At 27.5% G+C, this 17,144-nt stretch overlaps 5 protein-coding genes across 6 annotated transcripts in view; 3 read left to right on the plus strand and 2 right to left on the minus strand.

Moving 5' to 3' along the window:
• Positions 1–34: 34 nt before the first annotated feature.
• Positions 35–10,805, plus strand: LOC122853707. The gene is made up of 9 exons (XM_044154124.1): positions 35–141; positions 273–715; positions 782–1,930; positions 2,009–3,987; positions 7,565–7,870; positions 7,961–8,211; positions 8,314–8,671; positions 8,753–10,240; positions 10,341–10,805. Exons 3-9 carry the CDS (start codon positions 913–915, stop codon positions 10,611–10,613), a joined length of 5,673 nt encoding a protein of 1,890 aa, XP_044010059.1. The 5' UTR covers positions 35–141; positions 273–715; positions 782–912; the 3' UTR covers positions 10,614–10,805.
• LOC122854437 (40S ribosomal protein S8) lies at positions 4,794–6,533 on the minus strand. The gene is made up of 5 exons (XM_044155073.1): positions 6,430–6,533; positions 5,887–6,017; positions 5,379–5,630; positions 5,054–5,183; positions 4,794–4,962 (listed from the first exon to the last, which is right to left on the minus strand). Exons 1-5 carry the CDS (start codon positions 6,431–6,433, stop codon positions 4,853–4,855), a joined length of 627 nt encoding a protein of 208 aa, XP_044011008.1. The 5' UTR covers positions 6,434–6,533; the 3' UTR covers positions 4,794–4,852.
• Positions 10,783–12,813, plus strand: LOC122854435 (dynein axonemal assembly factor 3 homolog). Its single transcript, XM_044155069.1, has 6 exons — positions 10,783–10,896; positions 10,967–11,237; positions 11,335–11,524; positions 11,601–11,951; positions 12,031–12,268; positions 12,344–12,813. Exons 2-6 carry the CDS (start codon positions 10,988–10,990, stop codon positions 12,641–12,643), a joined length of 1,329 nt encoding a protein of 442 aa, XP_044011004.1. The 5' UTR covers positions 10,783–10,896; positions 10,967–10,987; the 3' UTR covers positions 12,644–12,813.
• Positions 12,617–15,204, minus strand: LOC122854436 (cysteine protease ATG4B). 2 transcript variants are annotated; one of them, XM_044155070.1, is made up of 9 exons: positions 14,966–15,204; positions 14,577–14,756; positions 14,347–14,517; positions 14,096–14,273; positions 13,917–13,996; positions 13,693–13,847; positions 13,387–13,620; positions 13,132–13,303; positions 12,617–13,054 (listed from the first exon to the last, which is right to left on the minus strand). In XM_044155070.1, the coding sequence occupies exons 2-9, from the start codon at positions 14,677–14,679 to the stop codon at positions 12,987–12,989; spliced, it is 1,161 nt and encodes a 386-aa protein (XP_044011005.1). In that variant the 5' UTR covers positions 14,680–14,756; positions 14,966–15,204; the 3' UTR covers positions 12,617–12,986. The 2 variants fall into 2 exon arrangements, with proteins under 2 accessions (XP_044011005.1, XP_044011007.1); XM_044155072.1 differs by having other exon boundaries at positions 12,882–13,048; positions 14,966–15,148.
• A 1,244-nt stretch (positions 15,205–16,448) lies between these two features.
• The window catches only part of LOC122854442, a 45,199-nt gene continuing 44,503 nt past the window's right edge, over positions 16,449–17,144 (plus strand). The window contains exon 1 of the mRNA XM_044155093.1: positions 16,449–16,749. The gene's annotated coding sequence lies outside the window, so the exon portion shown is untranslated. The remainder of the gene's footprint in view (positions 16,750–17,144) is intronic.

Here is a 17,144-nt window from a genome sequence, read left to right on the forward strand (position 1 = left end):
GATTTGCGTATCTATATGTGAGAATATTTTTACATGTATTGTCGATGTTTTTCTCTGTATTATTATTATTGGTGTTCGAAAAATAAACAACTATTACGCTTTGTTGATAAAAAAAAATAAAGACAAAATATCCGGTATTTGGTAAGCTATTATTAAATCATTCACTTATAGATTAGTCGATTTTTTTATTATTATAAAAAATCATGTTTTTATTGATAATATTGGCTTTATTGTATGCAAATTAATGCTTCATGTAACATTGTTTGTTTTAGATATCAATAATGATGAAAAAATAAAAAATTTGGACAAATTTTTTATGCAATAATCGGCTTTGAACTGTGACATTATTAACAGTTCATTTGATAAATTGTCACACAAACATAAATAAATACACAGATATAAATATTGAAATTGTTTTTCAATAAAAAATCATTTGTAAAAATTTTTTTTTACAAAATTGAAAAATCATTTTGTGGGTGGTGGCAGCACTCTCCAGAAAAAAAAAAAAAAAAAAATATAACGTGATTACATACATAGAGAATTGACAAAAGATAAATCACAAAGAAAAAAAATTAATAAAAATACTGTTCAAGGGGAAACAAGGACAGCTAATAATTTTGTAAAATTTTATGACGTTGACCAACAAGCTAGATTGAGGCTTTTTTTATTCAAACAAATATTGTTTGTCATTATTTATGCTAAAAAAAAAATAAAGGTAAGATGATTGTAGAGGATTTTCTGCCAACAATAATAACTGACAAATTTTGTTTTATATTTACAGAGTCTGATAAATCATTCAGGCAAGTTTTGTTGGAAATTTCATTGAGATGATTGACCTGGTTTTTTAAAAAAAATCAATCAAACATTGATAATTCTGTTTTAAAGAAATAAACAAAAAAAAAACAACATAAAATGGCATCTGCATCTTCTGAAAGTTCAGTTATAAATTTTATCAACAACATTTGGACAGACAACTCAGTTGAAAATCAACAACTCTCACCAAGTGAGTTACCAGTTGATTCTCCCAACCCAATGATGATGATGATGATGAACAATGATGATCAACCAGCACCAAGTATTCAATTGGAAAATTACAATTCACCAGTAAAATCTGGAGATGAAGCTAAAAAACAAGAAAATCCAACTGAACAAATGATAACTAATAATGCTGAAGAATATTTAAAAAAAGATGACAATACTTTTCAAGATAATTCACAAGTTACAGACATGCAAGTTGATGATAACAATATAACAACAAAAGAAATTGAAAAAATACCAAACACCACAGTGATGGATGTTGAAACACCAATTGAAGATAAAAATTATGTAGAACCAAGTACAACACATGATTCATCAGCACAAAAATCAATAATTGAACCATCACCTGGAGAAAAACGTAAACGTAGTGCATCAATTGATGAAAAAAAAGATAAAACAATAGAAAAATGTGAAGAAGAACAAGAATCAAAATCAAAACGTGAAAAACAAACAAGTGATGAATATTGCTGGCGATGTCATCGTGATTCTGTTGAATCATTTTGTAGTACATGTCCACGTTCATGGCATCGTAAATGTATTGGTGGTACATCAATATCATCAAGTGAAATGAATTGGATATGTGGTGAATGTGCTTGTATTTTAAAAGCTGAAAATCCATCAACACAATCACCAATAATGGCTAATTTAACTGTTGAACAATTGTGTATGATTTTACGTTATATTGTTGAAAGATTAAGAATGACAGCTGGTTCTGAACCATTTTGGAAAGCAGTTGATCTTGATGAAGTACCAAATTATCTTGAATATATTGTTAAACCAATGGATTTAGCTTTACTTGAGTCAAATATTAGAGATAAAATGTATGGCAGTACTGAAGCATTTATGGCTGATGCAAAATGGATATTACATAATTGCATTGTTTTTAATACATGTAAGTATTAATTTTATATTTATATATAATTGATTATTAATAAAAATAAATAATAATAAATTATTATTTTGTTTTTAGGTGGTGGAACTTATCCAGACACATCAAAGCTAACAAATTCAGCACGACAAGTTTTAAAAATGGCTCGTCAAGAAGTATCTCAAATTGAAGCATGTGCTGATTGTTATATTAGAGGTAGAAATTTACCAAGACCACAACCATCATGGTTTATTGAATCTTGTCATCCACCTCATCCACTTGTATGGGCAAAATTAAAAGGTTTTCCATATTGGCCAGCAAAAGCAATGCCAAGAATAAATAATCAAGGTTTTATTGATGTTAGATTTTTTGGTGAACATGATCGTGCATGGGTATCACCAAAAGATCTTTATTTATATTCAATTGATCCACCAACAATATTACCAAGAAAAAAAAGACTAGAAATGGCATCATGTTTTAAAGAAGTTGAACGTCATTGTCAAAAATTAGAAGAATCATTTGGTTCATTTACATATGCACCACCTAAAACACCATATAATCTTAATGATCCAATGCAAATTAAACTTCTTTTACCAAAATATGAACCTCCAGCTGTGCCAATAATTAATTTAATATCATCAAGTAATCAGAATACTGTTAATTTAAGAAATGGACGTTCAACACCAACAAAAAATATTCTTCCAATTTTAAAAAGTTCTATAACATCACCACCACCACCAACATTATTATTGTCATCATCTTCATCATCATCACGACGATCTGAATCACCACAAAAATTTACAACTGATACTTCTACTATGCCTGAATTAAATGATCGATTTGACAATAATTTACATGAAACATTTAATGATTCACCAATTCCAACATTGGACATTGCTGAGGGTGTTAAACAAAAAAAAAGAGGACAAAAATTACCAACACAAACTGAATCAACACCATCATCAATTGATACTCAAAAAAAACCATCTGTATCACGTAGAGTAACAAAAAAAGTAACAGAAGTTAAAAAAAAATTAAAAGATGAATCAAATGATAAAAATGTTGTTAAAAAACGTTCATCACCAACAAAAAAAATTGATCATACATCAGCACCAAATGGAAGATTAACAAAAGCAGCCTTAAAACAAAATAATTTTAAGCCAAAATTAGAAAACATTGATGACAAGAGTATTGACGATTCAACAGACTGGAATTCTGATTTTAAAAATTATTCATCAAATCACAATGATGAACAAGATCAAGAGAATGGATTTTCTGGTAGCTTAGAAAAACCATCAACATCATCAAGTGATAATTTAGATTTTTCATCATCAAGATCAAATAAAGCTAAAAAATCTCAATTGAACTCACCTAAACAAGAAGCATCATCATCATCGTCAACATCGTCATCATCATCATCTCAAAAACCAATGGTTTGTATTCCAAGTGAACGAATGGCTGCAATATCAAATTATGAGCTACCTCCACCAGAGGCTGGTCCTCTGAGTGCCCAATTAAACAAAGGTGCCAATGAATTAGTCAAAAGAATGGCTCAAATAATGGAAGAAACAGTTAAAGATGCTGCTGAAAAACAATTAGACAATATGGGAAATTCAATTGATAATCATCAAACAAAAGTATATTCATTAGGACTACAAATTGAAAGAATGAGATGGCTTCATGAACAACAAATTGCTGAATTAAAACATAATGCTGAAAAAACATTACGTGAAATGAGATTAAGTTTTGATGCTGAAAGAATAAGAGTTATTGAAGATAATAAAAGACAACATGAAGAAGAATTAACAAAATGCATTGAAGAGACCAAAAAAAAACAGTGGTGTGTTTCATGTAGTAATGAAGCTATTTACTATTGTTGTTGGAATACATCATATTGTTGTATTGATTGTCAACGTGATCACTGGAAGATTCATATGTCTTTGTGTGAACGTAAACATTCAAAAATTTACAATGAAAATTTACCAGGGAACAGCAAAGATAATGATGAAGATGAAAGTCATCAAGATATCATGCCAAAGCTTGAAGTAAATTCTCATTATGCTTTGGAAAATATCAAAGAGGCCTAATTCATCAATATATTATATTATATTACCATATATTTTTCATTATAAAAACAAAAAAAAAAAAAAAGAAAAGACAAAAAAAAAAACATGTAAATTGTAAAACTAAGTTTAAAAAACTCAGTTGATTTTTCCCTTTTTATTTTCTTTTGTAATTAGAGTACAAAAATATTAATTCTTAACATCCAAAGTTTACTTTCCATTGAAACTTTATATTAGTTTTTTTTTTTTTTTTCTTTTTATAAATATTATATTATTAATATTATTCATTTTTCTATTTCCAGATACAAAATATTTTATTGCTGTATTATTGAAAGATTTAATAAAATATTTATCAAATTATTATATTGTGTTTATTCAATTATTTATAACTAATTTTAAGGAGTTTTTATTGACATGTACTTACTAGTTGTAGTGATTACAGCTGTCATCGGTCTTCTAGACATTTACAAAAAAAATAATTGTAAAAAATTGAGAATTTAATTATTTGTTTTCTTCCAATTACAAACCGCTTTCGCTTACAGCCTCTGTAAGCAACTGTATGTTGGCAAAATTTCTATCTATAAAATATCAAAATTTAATCATTATATTAAAAATCATTTCGGTGACTAATTTAGTGATTTTTTCAGTCGACAAATTGTCAATTTAAACGAACAAATAGAAAAACAATAAATTTATAACACCTGTATAATGACCTATCAGCAAGTGCAACAATAAAGTATCAAATTATAAAAATAAAATGTTAATAAACCATGTCATCTACTATAAAATAAATAGGTCATTTTAAATAAACAAATCACATGATAAAATTGTTTTTTTTATGTTTTTTTTTTTTTATTAATTTTAAAAGTGGTGTTTGTTACATTTATTTAGCTTTTTTGCTCTTGATCTTACGCATGTAGAATTCCAATTCTTTTCCTTCAAGAATGTAACCATCAGCACGACCACATTGTCCTGGGCGACTTGAGACACAAGCTGGAAAAACAAATAAAATAACAAATTATTAAATGATACACAAGTTATAATCTTGAATGAAAAAAATTAATCAATAGTAATTGATTCTTACCAAGTACACGTCCGGTCATGAATTGATCATCTAAAGCTGGTTCAACTTTGGCTGTACGTTGTCTGGCCTTGTATTTAGCTTCGGTTTTCTTTGAACGTTTTTTGTTCATGTTTTCTTCTTCAACTTCGGTCTAAACAAAATAACAAAATACTAATTAAATATCAATTAAACAATTAAATTAATAAAAACTATTATTTTTTTTAAACTTCAGAACGCTGTGGGATTTTGTCATCAAGGCACTCAGGTAACCAAAAAAAAGTTTTATCATCATATTGATTTGTTTTACAATAAAAAATATATAATATAAATTATCAAAAATAATTACCAATTTGGCACCACGTTTGCGTCCAAGAGTCATGAGGTAGTGGGATTCATACCATTGTCTGAATGGTCCAGCATCAATAACAACAATTGCATTCTTTACCAAAGTTTTGGTTCTGACCAATTCATTGTTTGATGCATTGTAGACAACATCGATGACACGTGTTTTGCGTGCAATTGATTCAGAGCCCCAGGCAAAATTACCATGATCCAAACGGAGTGCTCTGTATTTTTTGTTTCCACCACGAGTACGAACCTATTGATTTAATTCAATCAACAAAATAAAAAAACTTTATTAGTATTAAATCAGGGTAAAGTATTGGGTATCATCTTGGGGTTAGGTGTTACTTCAGAACGCTGTGGGAGTGTGTCGTCATGGCACTCAGAGTAGGTAAGGGTTATCATCATATCAAATATTTGTCCAGGAAGCTGTTGAAGCTTTTGGGCAATCTTTTGTTTTTTGATTTTTGCTTCAAATTAATGAACATTTTGATGTTAAAAAATCAACTTACTGTGTGGATTCTCTGGGGTCCAAGCTTGGTGTTGGCAGCAGGGCGACCTAATTCGAACTTCCTCTTCTTTCTGAGGGGCTTCCTTTTACCACCAGTGGCACGGCGCTTGTGCGCGTGATCCCGCGAAATACCTATAACACGTGAAATATTAGGTTAATACACTTGAACTTTTTTTTTCCACACCTCATTTTTTTTTCAAATTAAAAAATTAATTTTAATTGTATTATAAAAAATACAAGTAACACAATTTAATATTTAATAAACTTGACAACAATTTGTTTAACATAAAATTGCAACAATTTTGATAATTAAAATTTTTTGTGAATAACAAAAATGATGGTTGTCCATCATGGCGGTTAGCCAAGACTTATCAATTAAACTCCATAAAATTTTATTTAACAATAAAAATCACAAATTATATTATCACAACACGATTAATTAATTAATAACACAATTGTTTAAATTATTTAATATCATTATTATTGCAATTAAAATGTTGATGTTATTCGATTAAATTTAGCTTCAAGAAATCGCACTCCTTACCCATATTGAAGTACTATTGAAAAGAGCCTCAGAAAAATATTCAACGATGGACTGGATGAATGTTAGGTTATGCTATAACAGCGACACCGGGAGAGAGAGAGAGGGGGGTCGATATGACGAAATGGCTGACGCAATTCCAATGACATTGTATAGCAATTTTTAATTGTTTTTAATTTATTATTACTAAAATAATATTAAATAATCTATGTAGCATTCAATTTTTCGTTTAATGATGCTTGTTAATCCTTTAATTAATATTTTTTATGACTTTTTGTTTAAGCTTTAATTTATAAATAATCAAAGGGCCAGATGTCGTGAAGATTAAATTCTTGTGCTAGCGGGAAAACGCGCTGTCACACGGAGAAAATGTCAACTCGCAATTCAAGACCTGGCGTCATTGGTTTTTTTTTTTTTTTTTTTTTCTATTTATTATGTATTTTTTTTTTTTCCATGATGTTTTTTTTATGCCCCTCTGCTCCAAAGTGTATTTTCATTGTTATAATTATTATATACATAGCCTGCAACAGTCGTTGTAATAACTAATCGGAATATTGAGAGGCAAAAAGTTAATAAAAGCCAACACATTGTCTATTTTTTTTGTTATTTTTTTTCTTAAAATTTTATTGCCAATCACTAAATAATTGGATTTTTTAAATATTTAAAATACAGTTATTTTAAATTTTTTTTAAAACATTTACTCTGGGCTACCATGTGTCAGTGAATAATCCGTAGTGTTTTAACTGAATATAAATGTAAACTTGTCAGCATTCTTAATTGTTTTAAAGTTTTTTGATGTGGATATTTAATGTACGACTTATTTTACCTTACGTTATTCATCATTTAAATTTTTATATTCATTGATTAAATTTATTATTTTAATACATTTATTTCAACATAGCTAATACGGATGATTATTTTCCCACAAATTATATTTTTTGTAACCTATCTGACAACTATAAACACCAAGTAAACAGTATTTTATTTTATTTTCTCTCTCTCTCTCTCTTTTAACTTGACAAAATTTTATCTTTAAAATTATTTATTTATCTGATATAATAAATATTAAAATATAATTAGTTAATAAAAGTTTGTGATTGTGATTGTTTTTTTTTTTTTTTTTTTAAATAAAAGGTGAAAAATGGATCCAAATATCAGCAACACAATGGATCCAACCGGTGACAAGAGACTTCCAGAAACAGGTGTACATACAAACATTTCACATAATATGACAACAATTCAAAAAATTCAACATCTACAGACTGTTGGAAATATAACTGCAACAAATGTATCAACAATACAATCAGGTCAAACTGTTAATGCAGTTGCATCATCGTGTAATACAATTGTTGGTGAATCAATTAATCAAAAATTGCCATTTATTAAATCTAATATACAATCTGGTTCTACGCAGTTTTCTAATGAACGTGGTAAAATAACAACTGTGAGTATTTTATGTTTTATTTAATTATAATAAATATCAGTGTTAAATAAGTTAAAATATAAATTAAAAATATTATATTTTTAATTTTAGCTATGTCAACCAGTTAGATTAATGTCACCTGGTACATTAACAAATGTTGAGAGACAAACACCAGTGCAAGGACAAGGACAAACACAACAAATACAAGCTTCACAGCAAGTTGTTACAACACTATCAGCAACTTATCATGTACCACGTGGACCAGCTGCTGTTGCAAATATATCAGCACCAAGATCAACACCACTTGCAACACCAATTATCAGAGCAACTGGACAATCTTCATTGCCAATATTAAGACCAGGGTAATTTTTCATGTCAATAAAAAATTGTTTTCTTTAAAGAAAAAAAAAAAAAGAAAAAAAACTATATTTGTCATTTTGTAATTTTGTATTATAATTATTTAGAGTCAATACAACAGTATCAAATCAACCCCAGTGGGCAAATAAAACACCACTAATATATGCTCAATCTCCAAGACATCCAGTTGGTCGAATAACAAATCGACCACCAGCTGTTTACAGTGCTCAAACAGCACGTATTGTAGCTCCAGGCCATGTGAGGACTCCAGTTCCAACAACAACAATTGTTCAATCAACAGTTGTTCCTACTGTTACGACAGGAGCTCCAACACGACTACCAAATCCAGTTTTACAATCAAATAATGCTTTAACAAGGAATACTGGATCTCAAGTTAGACCAACTGGTCCACAAATAACTAATCCAATAGTTCAACCAAATCGACATCAACAACAAACAATTCAGGTATTTATTTCTTATTTAATAATAATTATAATATATTTAAATAATAATAATAACAATGTTTTAATTTTTATATAATTACAGACAAATCAAATTGTAAGAACATTATCAGGAACTCCAACAACAACAAATCGTGTAACAGTAACAACATCAGCTGTAGCAACAGCAAGTAGAATAACAAGTGTAACTGCATCTGGTGCACCAGCACTTTTAAATCGTCAATTAACAATAAATTCACCAACAGGACCAACACAAACGACATTTGGTAGAGTAGTAACACAAGCATTACAACAAGTACAACCATCACAAATACAAGGGCATCCAATAAATACAGCTCGTGCTGTACCAGCAATGTTGCCAAATATTAGTGGAGTACAACGTGTTATAACAACATCAAATTCATCAAATACACGTGTAACACCATCACAACAAGCACCAGTTGGAAGATTAGCTGGTATGACACTTCATTCAGTACCATTATCAAGACCACAACAACCACCACCAGCAGCAGCAGCACAAACAACAACAACAACAACAACATCAACTATTAAAACAATACCAGGTCAAATACAATTAAAAACAAATTTACAGCCGTTACGTGTTACACCATCAAATATTCCGACAACAATTGTAACAACATCATCATCATTATTATCAACACCACCACCGCCACCATCATCAACAACAGCAACAATTATTATGAATACAAATAATAATAATAGTAATAATAATAATAATAATATTAATTCACCAACTCAATTATCACAAGGATCAATGTACACACAGTATCGACCAGTAACAACACCACTATCAACACCACCAATGAGAATAACATCAGCATATATAGTTGAATCAAGTCATGATGATACACATGGTAAACCAAATGCATCACCAAGACCAAGTATATTACGTAAACGTGATCATGATAATTCACCAGCTAAAAATATTGCTAAAAATCTTGCTCCTGTATTAGCATTATTACAAGCAAGTCCACCATTATCACCACCAAGAGATAGAGAAAGTGGTAATCAAAGTTCTGGTTCAACAACTGTATCAGCAACATCATCACCTGGTCTTGATGATGAACCAGAACAATCAAGAATAACAATAATAAATCAAACAATGGAAATGTCACCAAGAAAAAAACCACGTAAACAACAATTAACTGGTGTTGAATTAACTGAATCAAGATGTACAGAAGAAGAAATGCAATTTATTACAGAAGATAAATTAAAAAGAGATACAATTAATGATAATATTATTAAAGATAAATATTGTATTAACAGAAAAACAAATATACATTTACAAAATGATGGTCATATTGGAGTACGTCATCAAACAGATATTATTAAAAGAAGACCGAGACCAGGTTTACTTGGTTCATCATGGAAAAGTAGATGTAATAGTCGATTGCATCATTATCGCAGGCCGAGTGATGTTAGACCGAAAGAAGAAAGAAGACCAACTGTTGCTGAAATTGGACAACAAAAACATGTTTTACAAAAAATTGATGGCTGGAAAGTTTATCAATTAACTGCACAGATGGAAGATTTAGCAGAATTAGAACAACAGGTATTGCAAAAAAATAAATATAAATATTCAATAATTGAAAAATAATTATTTATCTGTAAATTTTAATTAAATTTTTATATTATTTTTTGTCTTCTTTAAGGTTCATGAAAGATTTAAAGCACAATTGGTAAAATTTGAATCACAACAAACAAATAAAAATAGACAAGATGATGGTAATGATAGTGAAAAAATGTTATCAGATCGTGTTAATGAATTAATAAAAGGTAATATGCAACGAAGTAGTTTGATAAGTGAAGGCATCATTGAAGCAAGATCTCAATTAATAACAATATTTCAACATAAAAGCCATGTCAATGAGATACTACAACGGTGTGGCAATACTAAACGGTCTCAAAAAAAGCGGGATAAGTAGTGTAATTTACAATTAAGATTTTTAAAATTTAAATATAAATAAAATAATAATAATAATACAATTTAAATAAAAAAAAACAACAAAAAAACTTTATACATGGAATGTCGAAAAAAAGAAAAAATGCTAGACAGTACAATTTTTTTTTTTTTAAATATCTGTCCCAGATTTAATAAATTAATGTTTTTTCAAAAAGTTTGTTTTTATTTAAGAAAAAAAAAAAAATGTTTTATCATTCGAAACATGAGTGAATGAGAAAAATTTTTGCTGTTTCCAAGACAACAAGGTTTGTGTATTTAATTTTTAATTTATAATAATAATAATAATTTATTTTAAGTATTGTTTACTTTGTTTAGAAATATTTAAAAAATATAAATATGTTTTGGGGAAATAGTCCTCCACTTGATTTACAAAATGAAATATATAAAAATAATGAAGAATCAAATGAATTAAATACCTTGGATATATTGATTGTTGGTGGAACAGATGCCAGACATATTATCAAGACTTTATCCGAGTGTTATTGTCATCAAGAAATAATTATAAATTTTCATTCAATTGAAGCAACACCAGAGGCTATTGCTAGATCAATACTTCAACTTGACATTGCACTGGATAAAAATCTGGGTAATTGTTTCTTTTTTTTTTTTTTTTTTTTTTTTTTTATATACTTATTATAAATGAAAGATAAAAAAATATTTTATTCGTTATTTTGAGTGTTTAGGTTTGTTGGAAGCAAGTCGATATTTTTTAGAAATACTTGGTAATACTTTGTTGACACCAGCAACTGGTAAACATATTGTTAGAGCTAGTCAACGTTTGATTAAAATTGTGACACAAACATTTACTTGTTCTTGGTTAAATTTAGAGGGTTTAAAGTATAAAGACAGAGACTTGATTGAAGGAATTTTCAAGTAAATAATAATAAAAATAATAATTAAATTATAAATATTTATAATTTTTTTTTATTTTAAAATTTATAAATTTTAGATTTTGGTCACGAGCACTTTGTGATGGTGTACCAATTTTGGATTATTGGGACAGAAGAATTAGAAAAAATTTAAAAACTCGTTATGATTATCGTGATGGTGTATTTGATTGGGATTACAATATGATATTGAAGGATAAAAATTTACCAAATTTGACAATTCAAGAGTATAAATTTTGGCGAAATAATGGAGTTGCATTTACTTGGATTGAAACTGATCCATCAAGAAGTAATCCTACATTGTTAAATCATATTATTCCAGTTGGAGGAGGATTCATTCATTATGCTTATCAGGGAGATATCACCAATGGTCCATTTTTTACCTGGGCACTTGATGAATCTGAAAAGAACAAGTAGTTATTTGATTTATCTTTCAAGTCAAGGGTGTTAAAAATATTAAATTTTTATATTTTGTTAATTTTTTTTATTTAGAAAACTGCGAGCAACTGATGTTGCAGAAAAACAAATCATGAAATCAATATATCAAATTAGGTCTAATGAAATTTGTCCAGATAATGTCATTGCTGCTCATCGTGATAGCTCAATACTCGATGGAACTTTGGTCACTCAGATACTTGATTCTGATGCTGAACAAGAACCTTGGAAACTTGAGGAACTTTTAGTTAAAAAAAATGATATTAATCCTTGGATTGATTTAAAAAATTCCATGGTATAATTGTTTTTTTTTTCTTCATATTATCTAAATTTCGAGGCAAAATATTAATTTTTTTAATAATAATTTCAGATATCTTTTTATTTACCTTCGTTTATTGAACGATGCAAAACTAAAGAACAGTATAAAAATAAATTTAATGTTGTATTTATTGCCAACAATATGACAAATCAATTACCAAATTTAATTGATTCAATAAAAAAAGGCTCATTAATTTTAATTGAATCACGAAAATTTATGACAGAATTACGTAAAGAAGATCATATAAAATTTAGTGAAGATATTCAAAAAATTGCTGATGATATTGGTTTAAAAAAAGTAACTTCTTTTGATTCTCATTCTGATATTTTTGCTCGTTTTATTAAAGAATAAAAAAAGTTTAAATTATTTTTATTTATATTTTAAAATACTCAATTTTGACAACAAGTTTTAATTATTGTCAATAATAAAAAACATTGACAATCTCTGTAATTATAAACATATTTTTAATATAATCATAAATAAAAATTGATTATTTCATTTTTAAAAATTTCAAATAAATGTTTATATGTTTCCAAACAATCAAGGGAATTAATAATTTTACATTAATTTGTATTTCAGCAATGGACTATATTAAAAATGTGAGCTCGATAATATTTACAAAAATGTTAATAATTTTTTATATAATATATATTTTTTTTTTTTTTTAAATTAATTATTCAGAAATAAAGCTTTGTTATCCCAGAAGTTCAAATTCTTCATCAGAGTCGTCGTACTGTCGATCAAGCGGCTCAAAATCTAAAACTAAAAATTTAATTTTACATGTCAATCTTTTTTTATATTTTTTTGTTAATTTAATTTAAAGTATAAAGTGAACTAACGATTTGATGATGCAACACCTAAAGCTTCAGTTGCAATATCTTCAACTGGTGACCAGTGTGCTGGACGTTCTGCACATAGTTCAAATAGAGGCTGTTTTTCTGGTGTAATTAATTCACTTTGCATTGATTTACAAAGTGATTTAAATTCTTTTTCAGTTGCACAAAAAAAACACTAAATAGTAAAGAAGAAAGAAGAAAACATTAATAAAATAATATATATTTAAATATTATTTGATTTAAAATATATTTACTAACAAGAGCAACTGATGGATCAATTCCACTTATTGGAATACGACTAGCAGCTTTACAATGATATGTTTGATCCATTTCTACATCTTCATCGTCAATTTTTTGATCAACGCAACCGTATCTTTGAGTTGTGTGTGGATCCAAAAATATCACTTGATCCTCAACACATCCAATAAAATACAATGCTAGATTTGGTTTACCTCCAATAACACCAAGTGATTGTGGAATTTTAAATGACGTCTATAAAAAAAACAACAATTTATTTATAAAATACTATTTTTAAAATTAAATTAATAAAAATAATATTCATACTTTAAGACCATTTATGTAAACAGGATTAATATCACTCAAACCAAGACGAAGTGGTATCAATAATAACAAAGGTTTCCATTGACTTGGTGCACGAAAAGGCTCTTCTGTTTTGTCTTCTTCAGCAGCTGTTGCACCCTCAACTCGACACTGTCTCACTAAAGTATGTTTTTTTTTTTAATTTAACATTTTATTTAAAATATAAAATATAATTTTTAAATACTCACAAACATCATTGACAATCAGTGTATTGTCCAAGGCAACATGGATTGTTATAGAGCTCCATTCATCGTAAGCAACTAATTTTCTATAATTAAAAAATAATTTAAGCAACAAAAAAAAAGATATGAAACACTTTTCTGTTTATTGTTTAATTATTCTATTATTTTTTTTTTTAAATTCTTACTTTAATACTTGGGCAATTGTATTTGGACCAAACCATTGACCAACTTCTTTGCCTTCAGATGCTCCCATAAGTGCAATTTGATGAATTGAAAATGGAGCAGTACGTTTGTCCTCAAATTTACTTAAAATTTTTAAATATGTACTGTCTTTAGTTTGTGGATTCCATTGCCAATCATGTCCTGAATAATTTCATCAAGTTAATAACAAATGTAATATTATTTTTATTATTAATATTACAAATTAATAACCAACCCAAATGTAAAGCTACAAGAGCTTGGGCAAGAACCATTTGTCCACATCTCAACATACAGCCCCATCCTTTATCAGATGTATATGCTGAACTACAACCACCAATTGGTACAAATCCTTTTCTATATGTAAACCATAATTTTGATCTTATGAATCTACGTATTGTGTCCAGTTCTAAAAAATTTATTATTAACATCATGTGTAATTATTAATAACAACAATTTATAGCATACCTTTAATAGCATTATATTTTTTTCCAAATATCCAAACTGGCTCTTGAGTTTGTGGAATATCATCAGGCTCATCAGATACATTTTGAGTAAATAAACTATCCATTGTTGTTGGTTTTCTTTTTCCTTTTTTTAAATTAACAAATTAATTTGTCGTGCTGGCAAAGTAGTATTGCTTGGTAACTAAAATTAACAATAATTATTAACTCAATTAAATAAATATTTTTAATTATTTATCTAAATATAATTTACAACATGACAAAAATATTTATTGAACATTAAAATCCTTTGTTATGGAACATCATGATTATTATGATTATTTTATAAAGTTAAATTTGTATTTTGTCGTAATGTTTTTTTTTTTTTTTGATCATTATTGTTTATATACTTACAATAAAAGTATTTTTTTCCAATGATCAACTAGGATCATTCTAGACTAGATATTTAAATGAAAATATATTTTTTTTTCAAAGAGCCTTGATGTCTATCATATTTACGTTTAACTCTAAAATCATGACAACAACAAAACCAAGTTGACAAAAACAATAAAGTGTAAATATTTTTTTTTTTTTTTCATTTATTTTGGTGTTTTGTTATTTGTGATGAAAAATGCTAGATCCACGTCCAGTCTATAATTTTTCATTTATTCTATTGTCACTTGAATTTATTTATTATTATTATAATTATAAAGAATATTTTTTTAATATAAAATAGTAATAATAATAATAGTGATTTACTATTTATTTATTTGTTTAAATATCATTTATTTATTTAATATTGCCAATTGCCATTTTTATTTACTTATTTTCGTTGTTAATATTTACTCCAATTAGAAAAATACTCATAATGCAATGTTCATTTTATATTTTTATTGTTTACAGATAAACAACAAGAAGTTTAGCTAAAATATGCTAAAATATCTGATGTGCTAATGCAATTAATTAACATTATTAAAAACGGGACTTAACAAATGACTAAATTGGTTTGTCAGTGGAGCCAAGATCATTTTTGAGTACAGTGAGTTAATTTATTTCATTTTTTATAAATAAAAGTATTTACCCAATAATTTATTATTACAGTTGCATCAAATATATCTGGGGACAAAAACATTTGTATTGCCAATATATAATATGTAATATCAGATTAGCATAATTAAAAAAAAAAAGAATACGAAGAGAGAGTAACTGCTTTATTTACAACAAGTAGGACTGCTTGAATGCTAAAATATAACATGAACAATACTAAGCAAATGATTATAGTGTTAAAACGTGTCATTAGTTAAATCGTTGATTTTAGTTTGTTTTACCCGGTGCTTTTAAAATTAATCAAATATGCTTATGATTCAACAGTGATGAGTCCTTGATAATGAATAATCATTACTCAATTATTTACATTTTGCAAGTGCAATTAAATCCAAAACATGTCAAGTTTAAATGAAATCTCACGATGCATGAGCTATTAGATATGATTTTATCTATCTTTTACTGGAACAATCAATAACTGGTGGTGCTGGTGTTATTGATTCGTATGATCTACCTAATGTACCACTTGTTGTTGTTATATTGTTAAACATTTACCAATTTTTATTGAAATTGTCATTGGTAAACTACTGGTGTTGCTGATAAATCATAACATGTTGGTCTTGAGAGTTAAGAGTGTCAAGAATATTCTGCCTCTGCTAAAGAGCTCGCTCCATCAAAGAGCTTGCCTTTATAACAACGATGTGTATATTATCAATTCAACTAGCCAACAACTCGAGACCTTCTTTTGAAATTGATAAACCACTTTCAAATAATAATAATAATATAAACTATATTTAAAAATATAATATAACAATTTATTATAGTTTTTAAATAATCAAGTCAAATAGTTTATTATCAAGTGAATATCTATAAGAGATATTAGGTACTTTATAAACTATACAAGTTAATATGTGTTGTTCTTTTTCGGTTACACTTACAAGTGGTGGAGTGAAAAGTGTTTTTAAAATAGTTTTGCTAAAAAAGTGTGGTGATTATTGTTTTGTGTACGTGTGTGTAACCATTGAACCTGTTGATGATCAGATTGATTCATCATCTCCATCATCACATGAGTGCAACATCCTCTAGTCTTCATGGATTGCAGTATCCTGAGCAATTTGATGACCAGCATGGAAAGATGAACATCCGCTTACAAGGTAGGATTTTATTCAATTAATAATTGTTTTAAAATATAATTGCATTTATGATCTTGTTTAAAACTCCATGATACTCTGTAATTTATTATTTAGGTCATTCTGCTTTTTTTTTCACTTTGATTTATGTATTATGTGATAATTTGATGACGTGCATATAAAAAAATCAATTAATTTATTATTAAACCCATTTATATTTGCTGCTTTAAGCGCAACATCATATATTTTTCTTTTCATAAAGTTTTATAATGTGTCTTTTGAAGATTTCATTTATTTATTATTATTTTTTAAGTATGTTAATATTTTATTTTATTTTATTATAAAACTTTTATGACGTTAGTCGAACTATTTCGTAAATGTTGGAAATTTTCAAAAAATGGTCAGCCATTTTGGTGTAT

The sequence above is a fragment of the Aphidius gifuensis genome, linkage group LG4 (genome assembly GCF_014905175.1).
Source record: "Aphidius gifuensis isolate YNYX2018 linkage group LG4, ASM1490517v1, whole genome shotgun sequence".
NCBI lineage: Eukaryota > Metazoa > Arthropoda > Insecta > Hymenoptera > Braconidae > Aphidius > Aphidius gifuensis.